This window comes from Cervus elaphus, chromosome 15, assembly GCF_910594005.1.
Source record: "Cervus elaphus chromosome 15, mCerEla1.1, whole genome shotgun sequence".
NCBI lineage: Eukaryota > Metazoa > Chordata > Mammalia > Artiodactyla > Cervidae > Cervus > Cervus elaphus.
The window spans coordinates 30,459,145-30,478,172 of NC_057829.1; the positions used below are offsets into that span (position 1 = coordinate 30,459,145).

The 19,028-nt window shown below is 45.3% G+C and overlaps 1 protein-coding gene across 4 annotated transcripts in view; it reads right to left on the minus strand.

Moving 5' to 3' along the window:
• Positions 1-1,586: 1,586 nt before the first annotated feature.
• Positions 1,587-19,028, minus strand: part of DUSP29 (dual specificity phosphatase 29) — a 35,726-nt gene continuing 18,284 nt past the window's right edge. Inside the window, exons 4-6 of one of the 4 annotated variants that reach the window (XM_043926965.1) lie at positions 11,950-12,170; positions 3,604-3,681; positions 1,587-2,585 (exon numbers count right to left, since the gene is read on the minus strand). In XM_043926965.1, the coding sequence (XP_043782900.1) occupies positions 2,341-2,585; positions 3,604-3,681; positions 11,950-12,170 (544 nt within the window). In that variant the 3' untranslated portion in view covers positions 1,587-2,340. Of the gene's footprint in view, positions 2,586-3,135; positions 3,329-3,603; positions 3,682-11,949; positions 12,171-19,028 lie in introns of those variants that run through there. The other 3 variants (XM_043926966.1, XM_043926968.1, XM_043926967.1) reach the window with 3 other exon arrangements.

Below are 19,028 nucleotides of genomic sequence, written 5' to 3' on the forward strand. Positions count from 1 at the left end.
ACCCCCCTACAATCGATCCTCTATACTTCAGCCAGGGTGATTTTTTTCTTTCTAGAGTGATCTTCTTAAAACATAGATCAAACCATTTCCCTGCTTGAAACTTATTGTGGTTATTCTTTGCACTTGGAATAAAATCCAGTGTCTCTCCCTTTCTGTATCCATCTCCTGTCTCACCACGAGCTCCAGCTTCACTGATGGGCAGTTACTGAAACACTACCACTGGGTAGAAACACACTTCTTTGCCACCTTGGCACCACTTCACCTGTGCTGTTTCTCAGCCTAGAATGTTCCCTCTCCATTTGGAAGGTGCTCTCCTTCAAGTCTCATCTCACCCCATCCTCTCAGGTCTAAAGTGCGTTTTCCCTTGCCTCATCCCCACTGTTCTCTCCCTCAGTACCTGCTTCCCTCATCCCACGTCATGACAACAGACATTTCTGCATTGGCCTCCTAACCCAACTTTTAGCATGTGTAGGTTCTCAAATACTTGTTGACCAAATGAATATATCATTTCTGAAGAATTTAAATGCTTTGGCAAAAACTTTTGTTCTTCCTTTCTTCTACCCCTGGCTCCTATCTTAGAGAGACCAGACTTTAACTTCAAAGTGATCTGCTTTCCTCGACAGGACTCATAGCCCCACAAAGGTGGGAACATGTGGGAAGGTGGAGAGAAAACACAAGAACCCTCTGAGGGACACCAGCAGCCAATGGACCTATCCTTCCCACAGAAGAATTCATAAATATTTCATTATGATGTATAAAAGAAACTTCTCATTAAAACAGAAATATTTCTTTCTGGACCAGAAATGATCAGACCTAGGAGATAAGAACTGAATGTAGAAGAGCTATTGCGATCTTGTGATGGGAAAGTTTATGTAGGGGCCACTAGAATCCCTTTTGGTCCACATCTCTTTTCCAAGAACCTGTGTTATAGGGCTCCCCTCACCCAAACCTGAGTCATTATGAGGATCCATTATGGGCCAAGGTGACCCCAGAGCAGATCATGGGCAATCCCAGGGAGCCCTACAAGGGCTCACAAAAGCAGGGCAGCTCCCCTAAAGTCGCAGGGTGACCCTCGGGTGGCTTTACAAAGCTGCTGAGCTCCTAGTGGGTTCATTTTCCTGTTTTCCCTGTAGGCCATTATCATTTCAGGTTTTCTGGTCCTTGACTACTGGCATCAGCATCTTTCTCTGGGTTCTGTCTGGTTTCCAGTTCCTAGTTCTAGAAGACATCTCCCCCGGCTTTGTTCCTGCTGCTGCTTTCTCCTCAAGAATGAGAATCAGGCTACCGTGGTGACTGAATTAGCTGGGCATGGGGGTGGGGAGCAGGCTTACAAGGCTGCCTGGTTCTCGCATTCCAGGGCAAACACAGTTGTAAATACTTTATACCAGGCCTGAAAACAAGCTCGTGTTGCTTGGACCAGAATCAAAAGGAAAGATTTCCAGTCCCCCAAAATCTCTTTTCAAAATTATTGGCTTCCCTGGTGGCTCAGTCGGTAAAGAATCTGCCTGCAATGCAGGAGATCCAGGTTCGATCCCTGGGTCGAGAAGATCCCCTGGAGAAGAGAATGGCAACCCACTCCAGCATTCTTGCGTGGAGAATTCCATGGACAGAGGAGCCTGGCGGGCTACAGTCCACGGGGTCACAAAGAGTCAGACACGACTGACTGACTGAACTTTCTGAACCGCCCTGGCTCCCTGAGGAAGGCGGGGGAAGCCAAAGACGGGTCCTCTGTGCAGGGTCTCAGGACCCGCACGCCTCACCCCTCCCAGATAACTTGCTGTCTTCAGCTTGCAGAGAGCAGCATCTCTGGATGGTGACCTGAGCCTGTGGAGTCTATCGAAAAGAAGACGCAGCAGCCGCCGCCCTTAAGGAAATCCCTGTCGCCTGCACCTCCCCACCCGAGGAGCAGACCGTTTAACACAGGCGCTTTTTCTGTGGTTAGAAAATAAAGTTATATTTTAAAATTATATTTTTACGAATGTGACTTTCAGACAAAACCAAATGTTTAATCACAGCACAGTGTCAACAAATTTTTTAAATCCTTTTCTCTGCTTCCATCTTACAAAAACAAAACAAGGACGGCGCCCGCGCACTCACCTGTAACCAATTGTGCCGGGAAGCCAGTCCGCGCCATTTTGCAGGGAAGCCAAGCGCCGGGCTCGTCCCGGAGCCCGCTGTGAATGCTCCCCTGTTCACCAGCCCCCGGGAAGTTTAAGATTGTTTGGAAGGAGCCAAGCTTTGGTTTCATGTGCCTTCCCTGCGACAGAGGAAGCCACGGGGCACAGCTGTTTTCGGCCTTCCCTCTCCGCTCCCAAACGGCCAGCTCGCCGCGCGAGGGGCCTACGGCGCCTGCTCACAGGCCTTCTCGGCGGCCTCACTGTGCCGGGCCTGTCGCCTCTGCTGCACCAGCTGCTGGTCCAGTTCCCGGAGCTGCTTCAGAAAGCCCCGGTTGGGTAGGACACAGCGGTTCTTGGCCACTTGCCGGATGGCGTCCACCAGGGTCATGTTCCTGTGGATCATCAGGTAGGCCAGGACCAAGGTCGCCGACCGGCTGCGGCCCATGGCGCAGTGAACCAGGATCTTATCTGAAATGGAGAGGGGAGAAGACAGACCCACATTGGAGAGGCAGGGTGGCTTGGAGGTTGGAACATACGTGTGAGGCTCAGGTGGAACCTGCGCAAATCCTGATCCCTCGCCCATATTGTAGGACCCTGGGCAACTTACTGAGTGTCTGGGAGCCCCAGCTTCCCTACTTGTACAATGGAAATACCATCAATTATCTTCAGTAGTGTCCTTGTAAAGGCAATTTGCTTAAAGAACTTGATACACTGCTTGATGCATGTCAAAGGCCCATAGATGCTTCCTACCTGCCAAAGCGCCTCCAAGTGAGAGCTCCATCAGCTGTGCAGGAGAAAAAATTTTATGATTTTTTTTTTTTTTTTTTTAGTGCTTACTTGTAATTTCTTCATGTTTATAATATATTCACCTTATTTATTTTCTTAGTGCTTATTTTGAATAGGACAGCCAGTAGAGTTCAGATTTCAAAATGTATAATACGGTGCCCATTGAAAAGTCTCCCTCCCACCCAGCTCCTCAGTTCCCCAAAGTGACAAGTATTACCAATTTCTTCTTATGGAGAAGTGTCTGTGCATATACATAGCAAAAACATACTTTTTTCTCTTCTTTCCTTGCCCAGAAGGTAGCAAGTTTTACACACTCTTCTGTACCTTGCTTCTTCCATTTAACAATGTGTCTTGGAGATCTTTGTATATCAGCCTCTGAAGAGTTCGCTCTTTGTTATTTTTTCTTGTGGCTGCACAGAGTTCCTCTGTATGGATGAACCATAATCCACTTTAAGCAGATGCACTCCATCCCTTCCATGACTGCAGGTGGATTGTGGAGAAAAGCAGGCTTTCTGCACCATTTGCAGTCCTGATGCATTTAACCTCAGTAAGGAGAAAGTTACCCACAGTCATAAGAGATAGAGGGCATGGTCTGCTTCCTATGGTGTCTGTGAGCATCCACGTGACCCAGTCTGCCTATAGAACCCTAGCCTATTCTCCTGCAGGCCTGGATTCCAGAGTCAGTTCTGCTCCTAATTACCTGGGTTTGGGGTAAGCCACTCAGCCTGTGGAGCCTCAACTTCTTCAACTGTCAAAAGGGGCAGCAGCCTCAGGTCAACTGTGAGCAAAATCAAGCGAGTAAAATTCACAAGATCAGATTTTTCAAAAATAATTTTACTGTGTCATGTAGTACAACCACAGGATGACTATTCTTACAATCTAGATGATAAAATCGTCATCTAGACTAGTGGTTCTTTAAGCATGATTTAAGACCCTGGGGGTTCCCAGGATACTCTGAGGAGATCTATAGAGTTAACATTATTTTCAAAATAGTACTGTAGTGATATTTGCCTCATTCACTGTTTTGACATTTGCACTGATGGTACAAAGGCAATGAGGAAGAATTGCTGGTGCCTTACTGTAAATCACGGCAGACTTCCCTGGTGGCTCAGAGGTTAAAGCGTCTGCCTGCAATGCAGGATACCTGGGTTCGATCCCTGGGTTGGGAAGATTTCCTGGAGAAGGATATGGCAACCCACTCCAGTATTCTTGCCTGGAGAATCCCATGGACGGAGGAGCCTGATGGGCTACAGCCCACGGGGTCGCAGAGTCGGACACAACTGAGTGACTTAACTTTAATTTAACTTTAGTGTGAATCACGGCAGAGGCACCGAACTATACTAGTAATCATTGCATTCACCACCAGGTACTCGTGGGGGAAAAACCAGCCAACTTCCCTTAAGAATATCTTTGATGAAGCAGTACAAATTATTTCATCAAATTTCAGCCCTTGGTACACTTCTTAATATTCTGTGTGATGAAATGGGATACATATATATAAAGCACTTAGGCTACAAACCAAAGTACGGTTGTTATCTCAAGGAAAAGCTTATGAGAGATTGAGTTGCAAGCTGAATTTTGCTAATTCAGCTTATGGTGTTTCATGAAATACCATTTTTACTTAAAAGAGTGAATGACAGAAAAACTATGGTAATTCAAACTTGGGTGTTTGGCAGACTTTTTATCAGAAGTGAACGAAGTGAGCCTGTCACATCAAAGAAAACAACTGACAGTATCTGTTGCCAGTGATAAAAACAAGCTTTCAAGCAAAAATTAGAATTTTTGGAAAACCTGTATCTACCACTGTGAGATTGACAGTTTCACAATACTCTTAAGATTTTTCTGTTAAGATCAGCAGTGATATTAACAAATGTGTCTTTCGACAATGTACAGTGAAAACTGTCAACATTTCAAAGATCTGCCTAACTCAGTGAATGAGATTTTCCATGGGACCAATATGAGATATTACAAAATCATGATGGGTAAAAAATCCATTGGTGTGTCTTGAACTTTTAATTGAATGATTTTCATTGAATGATTTCAATGATTTTGTTGATTTTACCCATCAACTTTCAATTGAAAGTTCAAGACACACGAATGGATTTTCATGTAACAGAGTATGACATTTATAGATATGGTTTCAAATCCCATATCACAGCTCACCTTTAAGAAACTGTCACTTGTCAAGTTTTGGTGTAATATCAAAGAAGAATATCCACAGTTTTCTGAAAAGGCTATTAAGGTATCCCTTCTTTCTCCAACTACGTATCTGAGTCTGGGTTTTCTTCGTATACTTCCATCAAGACACTGTATCACAACAGATTGTGTGCAGAAGCAGATATAAGAACCCACTTGGATTCTCTTAAGTCTAACATCAAAAAGATTTGCAAAAAATGTAAAATAATGCCATGATTCTCCCTAACTTTATTTTGGAAAGTGTAATTTTTTTCATAAAAACATTGTTATATGCAGTGGGTTTACTTTATTATTTTTTTATGAATATTCTTAAATTTTTCAGTTTTTATTTCTAATAAAGATTGATAGATCTAACCTACATAAATGACAGCTCTTTGAGGCCTTCAGTAATTTTTAGGAGTGTGGAAGAGATCTGAGACTATAAAATTTGAAAACTGGAGATCTAGAAGAACTTCCACTAGAAAAAAGCTCCCTTTGGTCACCATCAATGGCAACAGCTGGGCCTGATGAGAAACCACCATGAGAAGCAGCTTTCCATCCTTCAGGCCTCGATCTGGCAGTGCTCTAGAGTAGAGCTCACAGGGTGCATCGACACACTTTAGCTCATTTCATCCTTAATACAACCTTCAAGGTTTCATTATCCTCATCCCTGCTTTACAGATGGGGAAACAGCCTCAGGGAGGCAAAATGACTGCCAGAGGTCACCCAGAAAGACAGCGCCACCACTGGAAATAGTTCAAAGCAATTTGTTATTGAGACCCTACTGTGTGGTGGCTCCTTGCTACTGTGCCCTGGTGACAGAGAAAGTAATGAGATTAGCATCTCTGGCTGTCCCCAGCACTGCCCTGCTGCCATCCCAGTGCAGTGGTGGTCCTCTCCTACGGTTCTAGGGTCTGTTTGCTGGGGCCAAGCTTAAGCTGTGTGACCCCAAAGCTGTTCCTAAGTCTCAGGCCCCAGGCCTGGAAGGATGACCAAGGAGAAAGATGATCACAGATGTCACTGGGTTTGTGGAGCTGTCAGGAGATATGAAGAGCTTGGCAAAGAACACTTCTGAGGGGACGCGGCTCTGTGTCCCTCTCATCCTCATCCCTCACCTCATGGGACTAAGCCCAAAGGTTGACAGTCAGTGGCGACAGCAGCATAAGACACACACACCCACCCACACCCGATTCGTAAGGCCCCTCATAAAGAACTTAATTTTATCGTGATTCATCTCCAAGAGTCTGCACAAGCTAGCCAGGCATGCCTCCAATCCTGGTAGCTGAGCTGCAGGTGTGGCCGCCTTTTCCTTGTGCTCCTTGGTTAGAAAGGCCAGAGCAGGGCTAGCTTCTTCAGCGCTGGATGGGGTTTGGGGGCTGGCCCAGCTTAGGGGCATGACTGTGCTGCTGGAGTGGAATGGCTACCTCTGGCATTCTAATCCCCACGGACTGTTCCAGAGGCTGCCTGGCCCCTTGCCAGCTCTGCTGATAACTAAAGCGTTTCTTCCTCTCCTGGCAAAAAGGGTAATTCTTTCTGTCATGACTAAAGACTTGAAACAGACGAAAGCTGTAGTTCATTAACTCTAGGGAGCCTGAAGTCTGTTAAGTGGGAGGAGGGGAAGGGGAGAGAAGGGGAAAGGAGCTGGAGCATCTCGGCTCCAGCAGAAGCCCCTTCCCGCCGATTTTACGACAGTGGCCCTAATGCCGGGTCGGCTGAATTTTGCTTTTACGACGGCAGTGCTAGTGCCGTCAGCCTCGTGAGCTTGGTGGGTCTCCTCGGGCCGAGGAACTGTCCCCGGTGTCTCAGCGCACTGCCCCCTCTGTTCTGTATCTCTTGCTACAACACCCTTGTGGGCCCAGTGTTGGATGGTGAAAACCTGCTCTCGGGAGACAAGGAGGAAGGCTGCCTTTGGCCTTTTCACAGCATGGCCCGCACCAGAGGAAGCCGGCGACTCTCTGTGAGGTAGACGCCAGCCAGGGTTAGGACCCTGAGGGAAGGGATCATTGTCAGGGTTGCATTTTCTAGATCAGTGATTTTCAAACTCTTCTGTGTTACATCCCGTTGCCCACCGGCATAAAATTCACAGCTAACACGTACATGGGCTCAGCCCACCCCATATCTTCCAAGCACTTTGTGTGCATTTTAGTCAGTCCTCACAACAACCTGATGAGGTAGAGAAAATCAGTGGCCCTGTTTGACAAAGGAGGCGGCTGAAGTGCACAGAAGTGCTGTGTCTTAGTCACACAGCTGGGAAATGGCAGGGCGTGATTCAAGCCCAGGCCACTGCCACTAGAGACCTTAAAGGCTAGAAAGGGGCCTCACAGGTATGTGTATATCAGAAAAGAGTTTTACAAAATAATTAGCACTTCTGCCACATGCCAGGCATGCTGATGTTTTCTGTTCTTTCCTAATCTTTTGAAATTTTCAAGAAGTACTAGTCACAGCCTCTAAATTGATTTCTTAGTCCACTGATAGGCCACAATTTATGCTTGAGAAATGATTTCAGTTAAGCATTCCTCCTTTGACCTTTTACCCAAAAGGTGAATTCCCACAGTTTTATGAGGAAAAGTCAAATCCAGAATCTCTTGTTGTTCAGTCACCCAGTCATGTCCGACTCATTGTGACCCCATGGATTGCAGCATGCCAGGCCTCCCTGTCCCTTACCATCTCTCAGAGTTTGCCCAAGTTCAAATTCATTGCATTGTTGATGCCGTTCAGCCGTCTCATCTCTACTGTTTACCTAGTGGCGTGTTTTCCCTGGTGACCAGAAGGCAGGTCTCGGTCACACAAATCAGTCATATAGGCCAAGCCTGTTAATCACCAACTCATCTCATCCCATTCCCTTGGTTTGAGGGGTATACCCTTTGTCTCCCACTCACTACCTTGGAACCTGCAAAGGCAGAGTTCCTTCTCCTCCCAAAATGGTCTGCACCCATGGAAGTCCTCAGAAAAAGGATATGTGGTGTGTTAGAACTGCCAGGCGGCAGGCCTGTTCTTGCTGCAGTGGGTTAGGAGACTCTTAAAACACCCTGAAAATCTTGGTCTGGTTAAAGCCAGAAGCACCAGAGAATCAGCCTCCTGCTCAAATGCAGACTTCATTTATTTATTCATACCTTCCTTATCCATAATAGATTTTAAGATGGCTTCAAACGCAGCCTATGGACTGTTTGTTTAAGAAAAAGAAAAGGAAAGGAGAGTGGTGACACTAAAATCTGATCTTTAGAACCTCATGGTATCTGCCCTGGGATTTCTCAGAAGATTTCATTAAAACCACAGTAACTTAGCTCTGAGGATGCCATGCCAAGAGCAGAGAAGGCAGTCCAAATGGGGCTCCGGTGGCAGTACTTTGTCCGTACTTCTTTTTCTGATGAAGCATGACAATTCAGTTGTTTTAGATCCTACAACCAGCTGGAATGTCTCACCTTTCATGATATTCAGTGACCCCTTATACTACAGAGTCACCAGATGCTCAAAATAGGGACGAAGGACTCTTCTGTGAGGCCTGAGTGACAGAAGGGATGCCCGTTGGCCTCTGATTAACTCTGTGACCCTCACCATGCCATGTGGCTTCCCTGGTCTCTGTTTCCCCAGCTCTCAGGGCAGGACACTGGACTCTCCCAGGAATTTTCAGTAGTGACTGATGTTGCTTGGTGAGTGATTTCGGAACAGTCAGATCAAGGTAGGGTAGACATGGGGCTGACTACAGACCACAATTACAGCTCTGCAGCACCACAAGGGATGTTTTTCTGCTTTTCGAAAAGAGACTGACTGTGAGGGGCAGTGTGGGAAACTATGCGCTAAGCTGAAACTAGCCCAGGAAGAACAGGAAAGACAGAGAGGAAAAAGACATGTCTTTGCCTTTTGGCCAGACTGTCCATCAACACCTCTTACAGCAAGAGTATAATAAGAAACATACGAGTGCATCTGGCTCTAAAATGCTACAGGAGCATCCCGTGGTTTTCCAGTGTGTGACGAGACCCATCCAGGCAGCCTGCTACATGTGCCATACAGGCTGAGCACACAGTCTCCACTAATGGAGTCTCTGATGGTGCTAACTAGCATTTTATTTTGTTACTCGGACTACTCAGAGCACAGGTTACAAACTGACAGCCATTGGGTTTCTTTTGTTTGGTCTTTGCAGCATTTTAGAGATTTTCAACTTGTTGCCAATACTTAAAAATTTGAGCAATTTTATGTTAAAATCCAGGTTGGAGACTTTTCCTATAAAGTCAGATCTACCACATCAGCACAGATTCTCACAAGATGATCGCCGGCTGGGACTGAGTAGCAGTTGTCCCCTGTGGAGGGAATACAGGGCTCTTGGCTTAACCATGAGAACCCCCTCCACACACAGCCTCCAACACAGCCAGCATCATTCATTTATGGCATCTGCCTGGGTCCTGAAGGGTTGGTGTTTGAGCCCTCAGCTTGAGGAAGTCTTTAGATATGCAGATACAAAGGGCACAGAAAAAGGAATCAGTCCTCCCACCTGGTAACAGGGTCCTGTCCAGTCCTGCTCCCCACCCCCAGCCAGCTGGTATAGGCCCACACTCCCTGCATGTCCTCTGACCTGTGGATATAGTTTTCTCTATTGATGCTTTCTTGGCTAGCATGATGCTTTTGGCCACACCGTCTACCTGTCACAATCCACAGCGATGCTCTGAGATCTGCCCGGGCATAAGCATATGACCCCACAGTCCATTCTTTCCCGATTCAGCAGTGAGTGGGCGCAGACTCTAAAGTGGCATGTCAGGAACTGGGCAGGCTGTCCTATGCATGTATCATGCCACTGAAGTTCAAAGTTGGAATGTCTTTTTTCCTTTTTCTTTTTTTTTTTTTTTACCCCTTTGGGGATTGGAAACTTTATCATGATGATATGCACGTGCTGGTGTGGTTATGTGCTTCGTGGTGCGCGACCTTTCTTTATCAAACACATCTGAGAGCCTGCTGTGTGCCAGGTTCTAGGCTAAGTGCTTTTTGTGGGTTACTGCTGATCCTCATTATAGCCTTTCAAGGTAAATATTTTCATCACTGAATGGAGAAACCAAGGCTTAGAAATCACATTGTTAGTAAGTCGTGCAGCATGAATTTGAAAGCAGCCCTGTCCTCTCTGAAGCCAGGCCCCTTCCATTAAGGGGATGGTTGAAGATAATAGTAATGGCAAGTTGAGCACATTAAACAGAATCGGAAGGATCGGGTGATTGAATCTTTTTGTTTTTTAATGTCAAATATGTTTTTAGTTAACTTCAAATACTCTGAGGCGAATTTCACCTTATGGTGATGAGTCAGAGTCCAGTTGCTTTTTGATCCTGCTTGGAAACCCAGAATGTGCCTAACACAGAAAGATGGTCCATAAATAGACTCATAAAAAGGATGACTTTGAAATGAGGCATCCCCTAAGACAAGCACTTCAGCTCCGCGTTTTGTTTTGTTTTTTCCCCTTCACTCTGACATTGCTTTCTGAACCAAAATAAAAGCAAGGTCTGAGACTCTCCAGCAGACGTGGCCTAGGCCCAGCTGCAAGTTGCAGTTTCTGCAGCAGGCTAGTTGGTCAGTCAGTGAGCCTCTGAATCCCAACTGCTTGTGGCCAGAAAGACTTAGTAACTGTATATCCTGAATTATGTGATGACCCCATAATTCAGTGTGTGACACATGGGGCTGAAGTCAGAGCACAGATCAAGGACTTGAAGCCCCTCTGACCTCTATGGAATGCCACTGAAATGCAACCTGCAGTCATCATGGAATATTATCTCACCCGGATGCATACCTACACTGTGCCCTTCTCTCGAAAATAGCCTTGCAGCCTTTACCTGGATTAGGGCAGCTAAAACTGCATTTGGAGCACAAGGACTAGCACTGTGATTTTTAAAGATGGTTATTAATTAACCTTGAAAAACTTGGACATTATGAGCACAAGACTCAGATTCTCAAAGTATAGTTTGGCACTTACAAAGAATAAGTTGTCAGTTTTCTTTTTATTTTTTTCTCGAAAGCCTCATCCTTTAGTTTTAAAAATTGAAATATAGTTGATTTACAATGTTGTGTTAATTTCTGCTGTATAGCAAAGTGATTCAGTTATACATGTATATATAGTCTTTTAAAATATTTTTTTCCATTATGGTTTATCATAGGATATTGAATATAGTTCTTTGTGCTACACAGTAGGGCCTGGTTGTTTATCCATTCTATATATAAAAGCTTACTTCTGCTAATCCCAACTTCCCACTCCATTCCTCCACCAAGCCCCTCCCCTCCCCCTTGGCAACCGTCAGTCTGTTCTCTATGTCCAGGAGTCTGTTTTGTAGATAGGTTCATTTCTGTCATATTTTAGATTCCACATGTAAGTGATATATGGTATTTGTCTTTCTGAGGTTGTCAGCTTTCCACAGGAGAGTTCACTAGGATGAATATGACGGGGGTGGGAGGATCGGAGAGGCGGGTATGAGCTAGGTTGGAGAGCAGGAGAATTTGAAGTCTCTAGATTTCCACTCAGATTAGCTCCCTAAGGTTTTTCGAGCATCGAGGCCCTTGGCTATTAGTCTGGTTTGGACCCAGGCACAGTTAGCATCTTGGCAGCACCCCAGCTTTGAGGGCTCCCAACCACCCCTGGCGTTCAAAGGATGGCTGCTGTGCCTTAGGGAAGAGAGACTCAGGCCTAAGACCTCTCCTCTGAGCCCTCCAGACTTCCCATTAGTGGCATCCGAGGCCAAACCCCAGCAACAACAGCACCGCTAAGTGAGGTTCAGAGACTCCAGGGGATCCGACGTTTCCAGCTACCTTGGCAGGGCAGAATTTGAGAAGGGGGCTTACTTTAAGCATGCAGATAGCCCTTCCTACGGGGGCGGGACAGCGGGAGGGCAAGGTCTCTTACTGTGATCATAGCGGAGGGCAGCGTCAATGAAAGCGGCTGCTGGGTAGAAGAAGACGCTGAGGTCAAAGGTGGGCAGGTCATCAGCCTCGACGCCATGGTACTCGATGGCCATGTCACGGTAGTAGTCGGGCCCGGTGTCCACGTTCCAGCGGCCGTGGGCAGCGTTCAGCACGTGGGTGAAGCCTGCCTTCTGCAACCCATAGCGGTCCAGCGCGGTTGCCCTGGGTGAGAGAGACAGGCTGATAGGCAGAGCCCTGGCCAGCATCTGGGGAAAACTTGAGCTCAGTCCACAGGTTTTTGCCATCGATTCTAGCTTCTAAATAGGCCTAGCCACTGAGATGAATATAATCAATCTGATTTCAGTGATGACCATGTGTAGAGTCTTCTCTTGTGTTGTTGGAAGAGGGTGTTTGCTATGACCAGTGCGTTCTCTTGGCAAAACTCTATTAGCCTTTGCCCTGCTTCATTCTGTACTCCAAGGCCAAATTTGCTGTTACTCCAGGTGTTTCCTGACTTCCTACTTTTGCATTCCAGTCCCCTATAATGAAAAGGACATCTTTTTTGGGTGTTAGTTCTAAAAGGTCTTGTAGGTCTTCATAGAACCGTTCAACTTCAGCTTCTTCAGCGTTACTGGTTGGGGCATAGTCTTGGATTACCGTGATATTGAATGGTTTGCCTTGGAAACGAACAGAGATCATTCTGTCATTTTTGAGGTTGCATCCAACTGCATTTCGGACTCTCTTGTTGACCGTGATGGCTACTCCATTTCTTCTAAGGGATTCCTGCCCACAATAGTAGATATAATGGTCATCTGAGTTAAATTCACCCATTCCAGTCCATCTTGGTTCACTGATTACTAGAATGTCGACGTTCACTCTTGCCATCTCCTGTTTGACCAGTCAACACTGAAATCAGATTGATTATATTCTTTGCAGCCAAAGATGGAGAAGCTCTATACAGTCAGCAAAAACAAGACCAGGAGCTGACTGTGGCTCAGATCATGAACTCCTTATTGGCAAATTCAGAGTTAAATTGAAGAAAGTAGGGAAAACCATTAGACCATTCAGGTATGACCTAAATCAAATCCCTTATGATTATACAGTGGAAGTGAGAAATAGACTTAAGGGACTAGATCTGATAGACAGAGAGCCTGATGAACTATGGACAGAGGTTCGTGACATTGTACAGGAGACAGGGATTAAGACCATCCCCATGGAAAAGAAATGCAAAAGGCAAAATGGCTGTTTGAGGAGGCCTTACAAATAGCTATGAAAAGAAGAGAAGTGAAAAGCAAAGGAGAAAAGGAAATATATTCCCATCTGAATGCAGAGTTCCAAAGAATAGCAAGGAGAGATAAGAAAGCCTTCCTCAGTGATCAATGCAAAGAAATAGAGGAAAAAACAGAATGGGAAAGACTAGAGATCTCATAAAATTAGAGATACCAAGGGAACATTTCATGCAAAGATGGGCTCGATAAAGGATAGAAATGGTATGGACCTAACAGAAACAGAAGATATTAAAAAGAGGTGGCAAGAATACACAGAAGAACTATACAAAAAAGATCTTCATGGCCCAGATAATCATGATGGTGTGATCACTCACCTAGAGCCAGACATCCTGGAATGTGAAGTCAAGTGGGCCTTAGAAAGCATCACTACGAACAAAGCTAGTTGAGGTGATGGGATTCCAGTTGAGCTATTTCAAATCCTAAAAGATGATGCTGTGAAAGTGCTGCACTCAAAAATGCCAGCAAATTTGGAAAACTCAGCAGTGGCCACAGGACTGGAAAAGGTCAGTTTTCATTCCAACCCCAAAGAAAGGCAATGCCAAAGAATGCTTGAACTACCGCACAATTGCACTCATCTCACACCCTAGTAAAGTAATGCTCAAAATTCTCCAAACCAGGTTTCAGCAATACATGAACCGTGAGCTTCCAGATATTCAAGCTGGTTTTAGAAAAGGCAGAGGAACCAGAGATCAAATTGCCAACATCCACTAGATCATCGAAAAAGCAAGAGAATTCCAGAAAAGCATCTATTTCTGCTTTATTGACTATGCCAAAGCCTTTGACTGTGTGGATCACAATAAACTGTGGAAAAATCTGAAAGAGATGGGAATACCAGACCATCTGACCTGTCTCTTGAGAAACCTGTATACAGGTCAGGAAGCAACAGTTAGAACTGGACGTGGAACAACAGACTGGTTCCAAATAGGAAAAGGAGTACGTCAAGGCTGCATATTGTCACCCTGCTTATTTCACTTATATGCAGAGTACATCATGAGAAATGCTGGACTGGAAGAAGCACAAGCTGAAATCAAGATTGCCGGGAGAAATATCAATAACCTCAGATATGCAGACGACACCACCCTTATGGCAGAAAGTGAAGAAGAACTAAAAAGCCTCTTGATGAAAGTGAAGGAGGAGAGTGAAAAAGTTGGCTTAAAGCTCAACATTCAGAAAACTAAGATCATGGCATCCGGTCCTATCACTTCATGGGAAATAGATGGGGAAACAGTGTCAGACTTTATTTTTCTTGGCTCCAAAATCACTGCAGATGGTGATTGCAGCCATGAAATTAAAAGACACTTACTCCTGGGAAGGAGAGTTATGACCAACCTAGATAGCATATTTTAAAAGCAGAGACATTACTTTGCCAACAAATGTCTGTCTAGTCAAGGCTATGGTTTTTCCATTAGTCATGTATGGATGTGAGAGTTGGACAGTGAAGAAAGCTGAACACCGAAGAATTGATGCTTTTGAACTATGGTGTTGGAGAAGACTCTTGAGAGTCCTTTGGACTGCAAGAAGATCCAACCAGTCCATCCTGAAGGAGATCAGTCCTGGGTGTTCATTGGAAGGACTGATGCTGAAGCTGAAACTCCAATACTTTGGCCACCTCATGCAAAGAGTTGACTCATGGAAAAGACCCTGATGCTGGGAGGGATTGGAGTCAGGAGGAGAAGGAGACAACAGAGGATGAGATGGCTGGATGGCATCACCGACTCAATGGACATGGGTTTGGGTAAACTCTGGGAGTTGGTGATGGACAGGGAGGCCTGGCGTGCTGTGATTCATGGGGTTGCAAAGAGTCAGACACAACTGAGCGACTGAACTGAACTGACTGAAATGAAGGACTTCCCTTGTGGAAGCCCTGCTCCTGCTGACCCCCTGGCCACTTTGTCTTTTTTATATTTCTGGTTCAGCAGTTTAGAGAAGGCGGAGAGTGGGCAACCTATTCATTTGTCCATTCACTCTTTCATTCACCAAATACAGAAGAACTTGGTGCTGGACACTCCAGTGGTGGCGGGAGTGGACTGTCAGATGTCAGATCTCCTCTAACACTGTCAGAATAACCTGTTCCATTAGGCCAAGCTGAATAAATGAAAGGGAGAGGACCACCTTCACAGAACCTCAGGAGACCCCTTAAAGCAGCCCCTCCTCTGAACCCTTGGATATTTCTGGGGTTTGAAGGGTGAGGCTCAAAAGAATGGTTGAAAATGGGTCATTCAGTGTGAGAATATGGCAAAATTCTTGATCATGATGTTCAGGAGATTGGTGAACACTATACATACTCCTTCCTTTGATAAGTAAATCTTTGCCTCCTTGGGCAAAGCACTGTTTAGAGAAAGAGAGTTGTTTGAGCTGTCTGTTGCTGTAACTGATTTTAGGAAGTTCCTGAAGCCAACATTGAGATTATTTTCTCATTTATAGCCTTATCTTTCTAGGCAAGGTTTTTCAGGAACAAAGAGTAAATTTCATGTTAAAGTAGGTGACCTTGGAACATGGACAGAGGAAGCAGGAGTTATCGTTTCTTGAAGGGCTAGGAAATACTTTATTGGAAAGAGGGTTTTGAGCCTGCCTTACTATAGGTATCAACACTTGGTGATGGAGGAGAAGAGGGAGGCAAGGGCATGCCAAGCCAAAGAAATAGCACGACCTAAGGGATGGACTGGAGATAATGAAAGCCGTTCAGGAAAAGAATCTACTGTGTGCCAAGCACCATCCTGGATACTGATGCTGCAGCAATGAGCAGTTAGTCAAGGACCCTTGGGAAGCTTAGATTCTGGGGAAAGCAAATAAATGAATGATCCATTTCAGATAGCGGTAGGCTGTGCAGAATCACTGTAGTCCTGCTTTAGGTAAGGTGATCAGGGAAGGTCCCTCCCGGGTGGTGGCATTTAAACTAAGACAACGGGGTGATAAGGGCCTAGGCAGGGGCAGAGGGGGAGGGAATGTGTTTTATTCAGGCAGAGGCAACAGCAAGAGCTAAGAACAGAAGGGAGATGTGTGGCTGTAATTGCAAGGATGGTAGTGGTGCAAGAGGAAACCGAAAGCAGGGGCTGGGTCATGGTGGACCCTGTAGGTCATAGGGGAGAGTCTAGATTTTATTCTCGGTGTGGTAGAATGCCACATGCCACAGAGGACTTTAAGGAAGGGGTGAGTGTTGTTTACTTTTTTAAGATCAGTCTGGCTGATGCATGGAGATGGATTGAAAGGAAGCGAAAAATAGAAGTGGGGAGCTCTTTTGGAGGTGTCACAGTCATGTGGCCAAGGGAGGAAGGTGGTTGGACTGAGTCACAGCAGACTTGCTGATGGACTGGGAATAGGGGCAGGAGGGAAGGGACTGGTTTGGGCAGAGCATATAATGTGAGAGGAGAGGAGAGAAAGGTCTGGAGAGGGAGTGTGGGATCTGACCATGGAGTGCTTGCTAGTCAGAATGTGCATTTGGGGGTTGAGAAGAGCTTTTTGTGTTTGAGACAGGTGATCCCATCTGAGCTTTGAGATGACATCTCCCTCAACAGCGCAAAGTCCAGTTCTGCAACTCAGGGAAGAGGTGACAAGGTCTGGAACCATAACAGTAAGAGGCCAAAAAGTGGCAGTGTCCTCCAGCTGAGGGCTCATCTCAAGGCCACTGGTAAGAAGATATGGACAGAAGTGAGCATATTGGATGCCAGCGTGGATCAATACCCTGCACCTTCATGCAGCAGAAACACATGCCAAGGGCCCTGCATCTATCACTGGTTTCCTGGGGCTTTTTGTTGGTCATGAGAGGAACCACAGTGAGCTTTTAGACATGTGCAAACAGCCCATGGGAACAGAGGCATAGCAAGGCGCGGAGTTCCACTGAGCCCCCAGTTGGCTTTTGGGGCTGCCATGCTGACTATGAAACACATTATGCTTTCAATTTTTCCTCAGAAAGGTCTGTTTTTCATTTTTCTCCTTGCCCCAAAGTATGTATACAACAAACATTATGCTTTTGGGACCTAGATCTGTGCTCAATTAAAGCCTCCACTAATGCAGTCCATCTTGCCGAGTAGCAATCAACCTCACTTTGAGGTTGAGCTCAGTGGAAAAATTAAAATTAACTGTCCTTGACAGGAAGTTCCTACCCACCATAAAGACTGGTCTCTCTGGGTTCTGCAGCTGGGTTTCAACGTAATCAAATGGCAGTTTGAATAAATAGCAATTTGCACTTTGCTCCTTTGGGGGTCAAGGATCAAGGTAGATAGGCAACAAGACTTATTTCATGACACGTCCACATTCTCCCCTCCCTCCCAGAGCGGGTTTTTGACTGTGTCTGAAAGAGAGAAGGGGGTTCATGGGGAAGATTAGACCTGGTGGGTATCCTGAGGCCTGTTGCAGGTTTTTGGGCTCTGTGTCTTCCTGGGCCCAGAATTGGGGGTGGTGTCCTCACACACCCCTCTGAGAATTTCCCCCAGCTTGACTTACTCAGAGTCTAGGTGAGGACTCAACGGCAGCAAGGGGATTTGCAGATACATAAAGTGACTGTTAGTAGACAGCAGCCATTTTGGAGGCAGGTCCCCAGTTGGCCCAGACACCCAGCTCGTCTGTCACTGGTGGGATTGGAGGGCGCCGCTTGGCACTGTGTTGTTTTATTCTTAACTTTCAGGGCCATCTATTCAGAGATGTGGGAAAAACTAAGAAATGTGCCTCTGTTGAAGGGGTAAAGCTCAAAAAAGAAAAAAAAAAAAAACAGGGTTAAGAAATTACTCCTAGAATCTAGGTGATGCAGCAGCCTTAGTTTCTGGTTGTTTGAAAAATCCTAGATGTTGGTAATCTGTTCATTTTTAAAGTGTCAGCTAATTACAAAACTAACACATGCTCTCTGTAGAACATGGAAAACAAATATGCTCCCCCCAACACAAAAACACATGTATTTCTACTCCTTGGCGATAAGGACTATTTGCCGTTTGAAATAAGATCTTCCAGTTGTTTTTCCATGAATATATTTTTATATTCTATTAAATGGTTGGGGGTAATATGGTAATATTATGATAATGGTAATACCATATATACAGTTTAAAAACTTTGTATGGTGATATACTGTAAACATCTTATTATGTCAACATAGAGCCTGCAGTAGCTGCATACTATTCCCTTTCATAGATGAACCTCAGTTTTCCCTCCTCAAGTCCCTAGCTTTGGACGTTTGTGTTCTCTCTCTCTGGTCTGTCTCTCTGTCTCTATCCTAGAGAGAGAGTAGTGGTTATTATAATAAGTAACTGTAAACAAACAACTTGCTGTATCTTTGAGCACATCTCTGTGTCCTTGGGGGACATTTTTTTGAAGCGGAATTGCTGGGTCAGCGGGCATGAGTGTTTTGAACACAATTGATACTTGTTACTAAATTATCTTCTAGAAAGCATGTTCAAATTAACATTCTGATTTTTGCTTATTGCTAATTTCATAGACCAAAAGAGGTGTCTTGTTTTTATTAATTTATTTTAGCAATGCGGTCGGACCTGTTCTCTCACATTTGTTGGACTTGTACAGTTTTACTTTAAAAAAATTTTTTTTTTTTTAGCTATGCAATGTGGGATCTTAGTTCCCCTATCAGGGATCAAGCCAGAACCCCCTGCATTGGAAGTGCAGAGTTTTAAGCACTGGACCACCAGGGAAGTCCCCTGGACAGTTTCACTTTTGAAGAACATTGTTATATCCCTGTTTTTGACCCAGTTCTCTTTGGCACTTCTCCCTTCCTTGTGAACCTCTGACCTCAAATGTGGATTCTGAATCTGGGTTGGAGGGCCAAGGAAGGGACTCCTTTCTCCTGAGG